The sequence below is a fragment of the Nerophis lumbriciformis genome, linkage group LG24 (genome assembly GCF_033978685.3).
Source record: "Nerophis lumbriciformis linkage group LG24, RoL_Nlum_v2.1, whole genome shotgun sequence".
Classification (NCBI taxonomy): domain Eukaryota; kingdom Metazoa; phylum Chordata; class Actinopteri; order Syngnathiformes; family Syngnathidae; genus Nerophis; species Nerophis lumbriciformis.
In genome coordinates, this window is record NC_084571.2 from 12264731 (window position 1) to 12273498 (window position 8768).

The window sequence follows — 8768 nt, forward strand, 5'->3', positions numbered from 1 at the left end:
AAGTATGGCCTGGAGCGCACCGAACTGCTCCATTTCAAAAAGAGAGGCAAAACAAAGGTAGCAAACAGAAGGAAAAATTGATAAATAAATAACGTGACATTGTCGAACAAGCAGAAATTCACAGAGCTATGTTTGTTTACAGTGGAAGTCACTGCTTTTTCGTCGTCTACTTTAGTTTCCAGTATGTGCTGCGCATGTCAAAATTAAGTATTCCGATTTAAGGTCTGATACTATAAAAAAAATGCATGTCATAACCAGATCAGTTTTTTCAGGGTCCATGTATACAGTAGTAGGCTAATCCGAATTATAATCAGATTAAATATATTTTGCCCATGTACAGGCAGTGCTAATGTCACTAGCAATGAATCATTGGCAGCACGTTTAGCAGATTGGCCTAGCGTTGTTTGATCTGTTTCACTTTTTTTTTAATCAAAAACAAAGGAGTTCCTCTTTCCTCTTTTTGGTACAATTTTTGTTGGTTTAGCTTCCATTCTGCTCTAGGTCTGTGCAATGTTAACATCCATACTCTTGCCGGCTCTTGCCGTAAAGTTCTTTCAAGTGGTGTAAAAAAAAAAGCTCCCACGATATAGCAGTGCTGAGTGTTTAATTAGTCGCAGCCCAGAAGTTAAAATTACGATGTGAATCAGAGAGGGATTTCTTACAATATGTCGTACTGTGATATACTGTATATAATCACACAGCTCTACCGTGTGGAAGTACTTACAATGTTTAACTTCAAATTGTGATATGTACTTGTTAAATCTGTTCTACTAAATCACTAATGGTGACATAAGCTAACTAGTTGTGTTCTTAATATACATTTTCAGTCATGTTAGAGCGTAACAAAAGGCCAAGAGACAGCTCGTATACTATGAGCAGTAAGTTGGGGTACCACTGTATATAATGCATGTAAAATAGGGTTTGCCTGCAATGTACCGTATTTTTCGGAGTATAAGTCGCTCCGGCCGAAAATGCATAATAAAGAAGGGAAAAAACATGTATAAGTCACACTGGAGTATAAGTCGCATTTTTTGGGGAAATTTATTTGATAAAACCCAACACCAAGAATAGACATTTGAAAGGCAATTTAAAATAAATAAAGAATAGTGAACAGGCTGAATAAGTGTATGTTATATGACGCATAAATAACCAACTGAGAACGTGCCTGGTATTTTAACGTAACATATTATGGTAAGAGTCATTCAAATAACTATAACATATAGAACATGCTATACGTTTACCAAACAATCTGTCACTCCTAATCGCTAAATCCCATGAAATCTTATACGTCTAGTCTCTTACGTGAATGAGCTAAATAATATTTTTTGATATTTTACGGTAATGTGTTAATTTCACACATAAGTTGCTGCTGAGTATAAGTTGCACCCCCGGCCAAACTGAAAAAAACTGCGACTTATAGTTTGAAAAATACGGTATGCATCAGAAGCGCATCACTAATGCTCGACATGACACTTTTTGATTATTCAGTTTGAAACAAGGAGACGAGTGTGTAAAAGTAATGCTTAATGAAGCATTCAAGCACACCCTGATACAATAATAATGAAAGTGTTAAAGATTGATAGTTTCACATTTAGTGACATTTCATGTCAGTTTAACTCAGTGTTGACTTGAGACTCTATAATAATAGAAATAGTCCGTTCAAGATGCTAGTGAAAGGAGTTTCCCTTCTCCATTTGCAAGAATGCTGTTTGGTCTGTTAGCACTGCATTTCTGGCATGACTATAGAAATGTAAAGTGCGCTGTCTCCTTTGCCTTTTGCTGCAGCCTAAAGCAACAGCCAAGCCCTCTCGTCTTGTCTCAACTCCAGTGGCCCAAGAAGAAAAGAAAGTCTCCCACAGCTCTTCACAGGTCTTTGACTATTTATCCTCTTTCCATAAAGCCTCTTCGGAACAACCGCCTTCATAAGCAGCTCAACGCGAGAAGATTCTCCGGTAGAGCCGGACAGTTGCATCACGTACATGCGGCAGGAAAAGCCTAAACTTGCCTAAATTCCCAACGTACCAAAAAAGCTATTTACTGCACGGGAAAACAGACATGACGGAAGTTTCTTTTTTTTTTTGTCATCATTGGCTGGTTGGACAACGAAAAACGCTTGAAGTACAAGACAAGCCAGATGCCAGCGCCTCAGAACAAGAGTTCTGCAATGAGTGTGAATTCTACTTTCACACCACAATTAGCTCTAGGCCCAGATCCCTAAAGACGATGAAACTGAATACAGTGTCATGTGCACTCCACCCTTCTACCTCCGTTTGACCACTTAGGAGGAGTTCAGTACAGAGATTAACCTGCTTATGTGTGGCTGTTCACATGCTCAGACTGTCTGACAGGTTAAGCTAGACAGTTGAGGAACAAGATGACACACCTAAGAGTCACTTTCAGTTGTACCAGACCCAAGATCTATTGTACTGAACACCATTTTCACAAGGACATTTAGTTGCCTTCTTGCTTCCTGCTGGGCAACACCCTTTCCAGATGTTTGGGAGCTTCTTCAAGTGCCCAAATATCATATTTGTGATATCAAATCAATCCTGTAGTAGTTGGGATTGGATTTATTTAGAGGTTTTGATCAGATAATTAGAACATACCTCTTCATCAGTGTATTCAACTGCAATGCCCAATTCAGTTGTTTGGTCAAATCGATCCTTTTATATAGTCGTTCACATTACAAAAAAAATAGATTTTTAACGTGAGTGGAATGGGTTTGAATGGGATAATGACTATGTTCACACTGCAGGGTAAGATGTCCAATTTTTATTTTTTTTTGTTAATTCCGATCTCTTTATTCAGTTGTTGAAAAATGTGATGTCTAATGTGAACATGACGTCATGGCGTCACATTTGCTGCAGTGTTTGTAAACATAGCTTCAATTCTAGTAGGTCTCAGTCCTGGCGTATTTGTGGCAATGTTATGTTGTGCAATCAAAGTCAACATTTTCTTAACTGAATTATTGGGCATAGAAGATTAAGAAGAAAAAGGGCTAACATTTTGGCCACAGTTTGTGGGGCATTTCAAGGTCTGCTCCGAAGAGCGTGTGGGCGAACATTGACGTGAGTTCCCAAAACATGTTATTTTCGCATGTTTTCTACTTATTTGTCAGCTACTTATTTTGCAACCGACTATTTTGGCAAATAATTATGACGAATATTGCTATTTGATCATAAATTGGTTGGGTGACTGCAGACTGCAGTCGCGTTTGATATATATCTGATTTATATCCACATACGAAAAAAGCCTGGTTCGGATTTGAAAAAGTCTGAATTGCACTGTGTCCATTGACATGAAAAACTCAGATAAAGGTCACAAATGGGTAACAAAATCCGGAATTGAACATTTTCTTAACCAAATTATTTTACATAGTAGATTAAGAAGAAAGAGGGAAAGAATGTTGGCTTTCTCACTTTGTAGGGCATTTGCTTCGATATCTGTTCAGATGATCATGTGGGTGAGGAGTCGGAGCCAGAAGTTGTGGGACATTGACGTGAATTTTAAAACATCTTCTTTGCAACTGTTATCTGCTCGTTTGTTGCTTTTTTGATGACGCATGAGTCGGGTGGACGCGACGCAAGCGTTCAGACTGCAGTCACACCGGGTGCATTTCGGATTTATCACCACATACGCAAGAGGGTCGGAGTTGAAAAAAATCGTAACTGTATTGTCCACATTGACATGAAAAAAACAAATCTGAAATGGGGGAAAACAAATCGGAATGACCTACAATGTGAACAACATAGCCTTAGACTCCCTGGATGGTGTATCTCAGGTTGTGTTCACACTTGTTGCTCAGCCCTCTTAAGTAAAAGAAAGATGGACAATGCACGTGTTTGCTTGGCATTCACCCTGGCATTTTTAATCAGCAGACCAAAAGTTGCCAATCAAAATGCCTATGCAAAACGCTACAGACTGACTGGATCATATTTCTGTGATTAAATCAAGCATTTTTTAAATTTGAATGTCACGATGTGCACCAGTACGTGTTTTAAAAACATTGCTGTCAGCTGATTATTTTGTTCAATCAGATTACACTTCTGCATTTTGTTCAGAGTGAATTACTGCATACATTTAACTTCTAAAAAAAGCCCCCAATATTTTGACAAAAAATGCAATTTTATTGTCAGAATGTCGTACAGGAACATTTTTGTAAATGTTTTACTTGAATACACGTCATTTGCTAATAGTTATATCTGAAGTACTGTGGGGGTGTATTTTTAAATTCTCCATAGAGCACACCAGACTGACATGCATTGACCTGACAACTGACTGTAAAGCAACATTTTCAAGTACCGTATTTTTCGGACTATAAGTCACAGTTTTTTTCATAGTTTGACCGGGGTCCAGTGCAATTTATATATGTTTTTTTCCTTCTTTATTATGCATTTTCGGCAGGTGCGACTTATTCTCCGGTGCGACTTATACTCCGAAAAATACGGTAACTGCCCGCGGTTAAGGTAATGTATATGCAGTCAAAATAAACTGCACGATTCATCTGTGTTTACACATGATTATTGCGATAATGTTTTGTGATTGATCGCAACTTTGACCGCCCTCGTTTTAACCAAAGCAAACAACAAGTGAGAACATGTTAACAGCTCATCTCACAGTTACAATTTTACAACTCATAATAAGAAAATGTATTGCTCTAAATGATTACATCAACCAGTGTCCCTAAACAAATCTGATATTGTCCATAATATAACCACTACAATCATGGGGAACTAATTCAGGTGACTCTCAGCAGCCCTTGCGTGTGTATTTGGACATCTTAGTGTTTATCAGCATTTAAATTAATTTGTTGCAAAGAAAGCGTGAGATTATGTGACAATTATGATACAATGTAAATATGTAGTTATGTTAACATTTGCTAGCTGCTTCATAAAGGTTTTTTTTCTAGGAGAATATGTTTTAGTACAGCTGTACAAAAAACAAGGTGGTTTATTATTCACATTCCCTTTAAAGAAGACCACAATGTGAATGGGAATTTTGAGAAAATGTCTACTAGATATGAACGTGGTCATGGCTACAATATCAAAACTCTTTGTTGTGGTGTTGTCCCCAAGTAGGGATGGGTACGTTCACATTTGAACCGATATGGTACCAATTCCTGATACCTGGGAACTCGACGATACCCATTTTCAGTACATTTGTGTGTTATTAAAATATATATATTTTTGATAATTAAATCAAATTTTTCATTGCAACATTTAAAAATGAGATGATTATGATAACTCTTTCTGAGTCTCATTTAAAGTTGCAAGTCCAACACGTTAGATGGCAGTAGTGTATCGTTTATGGTATGTTGGCTAGTCAGTTCAGTCTTTGCTGTTGAGTCTTTTGTTGTGCCCTAAAAAGTGTTAATACTGTAAGTATTGTACTTTTTGCGAACCTGCTGTTTTTTTTTGTAACACGCATCGGTGCCCGCTCGGGATGGTGTCCTGCTAGCCCCACTATGGACTGGACTCTTACTATTATGTTGGATCCACTATGGACTGGACTCTCACAATATTATGTCAGATCCACTCGACATCCATTGAATTCGGTTTCCCCTAGAGGGGGGGGTTACCCACATATGCGGTCCTCTCCAAGGTTTCTCATAGTCATTCACATCGACGTCCCACTGGGGTGAGTTTTTCTTTGCCCTTATGTGGGCTTTGTACCGAGGATGTCGTTGTGGCTTGTGCAGCCCTTTGAGACACTTGTGATTTAGGGCTATATAAATAAACATTGATTGATTGATTGATAGTTGTAGTTTTCATTAACCCATTTGGAGGTGTTGAAATCGCCATGTAAAATTGCTAATGCTAATCAGTAGCATGACAATAGTAAAGCCAATGTATATTAGCATCAAGCTAACGCATTTTCTGAAAAGTGGAGCCATACTTAACTAAATGTTGGAGTGTTTTTTGAGTCAATTTCTTATTTGGCATTGAAAATTGCAACATTACCTAAAGGTAGTTTTTCTCAGTCCGATCTCAGTGCTGCTGGAGTGATTGCCAAGTGCCAAAGTGCGAAGAGTAGACAACTCAGGTTCTGTAACATAGCACCGTTGGATTGTATGTGACTTTGTACCTGTTGGACCGGCGGGATTTGGTCGGTGCCAAAAAAGCACTGGAATGGGTACAGATCCTTATCATTGTGTTACACTTATCTACGTCTCTCATTAGATCCATATACACACAGACCAATTGTGACATTAGTAACAGTTACAGATCTCAATCAAGTAGTCCTGTTTTTTTTAAGGATTTATTTATTGTTCAGAAGTAAATATTTAAATGGAGAACATCCTTACAGGTATAAACAGTTACATTGTATTTGTACAAGTTTGGCAATAGGGCTCTCTTCCATTTGACATTCATTGTGCATTTTACATTCAAAGTATATTTAAGTAGGGTCTGGTTTACAGAATGTTCTGTTACTCTATTATTGCTGAAATATATTGTTATTGACATGATGTACAGTAAGTCATTCAAAAATAAAAGTTGCCAATGTTTTTTCGTCCTTTGTACAAAAAGCCTATTTATATTCAGATTGTTCTTGACAGAAACATCAAGCATGATTATAAAGACACATAAGCAGGAGCATTTAAAGCTGTCCTAGTTTGGAAAGTGGGAATATGCACAGCCTCTGTTTGCAGGACAAATAAACATATTGAAGACTTCAATGACTCTTTAATGACTGAAGGATAATGATGGGAATTCTGTCTCTTTGTGGAGAGCCGGCTCTTTTGGATCGGCTCCCAAGTGGCTCCTCAGATTTTTTGTTATTTAAATTAATTTATTACTAAATTATGTGTAAAATGAATAATGTAAAAACACATGAAATATAACTTACATATAGTATTTATGTCTTTATCGATAAACTTAGCATATATATATATATATATATATATATATATATATATATATTGACGATTGAGGGTACCCCCCTCATGAAACAGGCCTGTAGAGATGAAATAGTCTTGTGATTTTTTTCCCCACACATACATATATATATATATATATATATATATATATATACTGATGGCGGGAGCTGCCATGCAAGGCCCTAACCACGACCCATCAGGAGCAAGGGTGACGTGTCTTGCTCAAGGACACAACGGACGTGACGAGGTTGGTAGAAGGTGGGGATTGAACTAGGAACCCTCAGGTTCCTGGCACGGCCACTCTCCCAGCCGCGCCACGCCGTACCGTCTTAACTCCACAAATATTTGGCATCAAGCCAAGCCGTTGTGTGTGTGTCTCTACGTATAAATGATAAATGGGTTATACTTGTATAGCGCTTTTCTACCTTCAAAGTACTCAAAGCGCTTTGACAGTATTACCACATTCACCCATTCACACCCACATTCACACACTGATGGCGGGAGCTGCCATGCAAGGCGCTAACCAGCAGCCATCAGGAGCAAGGGGTGAAGTGTCTTGCCCAAGGACACAACGGACGTGACTAGGATGTATTTACATGTTATGGATCTACATACATGTTATGTATCTACATGTGCACGGCAGGGGAGCTGGTTAACTTATGAGAGTAGCGTATGTGTTTTTGCGAGAATGGCAACGTGTTGGCTGAGTGACGTCAGTAAGTGAGTGGGCGAGTAAAATTGGGGGTTAAATCACCAAAAATGATTCCCGGGCGCGGCCACCGCTGCTGCTCACTGCTCCCCTCACCTCCCAGGGGGTGATCAAGGGTGATGGGTCAAATGCAGAGAATAATTGGTACTTTAACTTTTTAACTTTATTCCGGCTCTTGTTCGGGACCGACCCATCTCTACTGAAGGGGTATCAATTACAACACTGTCCACCTGACCTCTCCAAATTGATGCCTCAGATTTTTGCTTATAACTTTTCGACTTACGAACAAATAAGCGAACCATGTCTCGCTTCATTTAATAATTCATTTCAAAAAGACAGCAGACCAGCGTGGAAAGAGGGAGGGAATCTTTGTGGAGTTAAAACAAAATAAAAGACTATTTGCAAGGAGTACGTTAATGGCACTGACAAGTACAGACGAATTACGGAAGCAGACTTCGTACCACAGTAAGCTGTAATTGTGATGAGACCGGATTTTTCTAGAAAATAATTGCTAAAGCAGACGTATTTCACAGCGGACAGAAGATCATCTACTTTTTGCAGATGATGTGGTCCTGATGGCTTCATCTGACCAGGATCTTCAGCTCTCACTGGACCGGTTCACAGCCGAGTGTGAAGCGACTGGGATGAGAATCAGTACATCCAAGTCCGAGTCCATGTTTCTCGCCCGGAAAAGGGTGGAGTGCCATCTCTGGGTTGGGGAGGCGATCTTTCCCCATGTTGAGGAGTTCAAGTACCTCGGAGTCTTGTTCTCGAGTGAGGGAAGAGTGGATCAGGCGGATCAGTGCAGCGTCTTCAGTAATGCGGACTCTGTATCGATCCGTTATGGTGAAAAAGGAGCTGAGCCGGAAGGCAAAGCTCACAGTTTACCGGTCAATCTACGTTCCCATCCTCACCTGTGGTCATGAGCTTTGGGTTATGACCGAAAGGACAAGATCACGGGTACAAGTGCCCGAAATTAGTTTTCTCCCTTAGGGCGAGAACCTCTGTCATCTGGGAGGAGCTCAAAGTAAAGCCGCTGCTCCTCCACATCGAGAGGAGCCAGATGAGGTGGTTCGGGCATCTGGTCAGGATGCCACCCGAACGCCTCCCCAGGGAGGTGTTTAGGGCACGTCCGACCGGTAGGAGGCCACGGGGAAGACCCAGGACACGTTGGGAAGACTC

The 8768-nt window shown here is 39.7% G+C and overlaps 1 protein-coding gene across 2 annotated transcripts in view; it reads left to right on the plus strand.

Moving 5' to 3' along the window:
* The window catches only part of LOC133620261 (protein FAM83G-like), a 42034-nt gene extending 35362 nt beyond the window's left edge, over positions 1-6672 (plus strand). For both annotated transcript variants that reach the window (XM_061981587.1, XM_061981589.1), the window contains exon 5: positions 1786-6672. In XM_061981587.1, the coding sequence (XP_061837571.1) occupies positions 1786-1926 (141 nt within the window). In that variant the 3' untranslated portion in view covers positions 1927-6672. The remainder of the gene's footprint in view (positions 1-1785) is intronic.
* The last annotated feature ends 2096 nt before the right edge of the window (positions 6673-8768 follow it).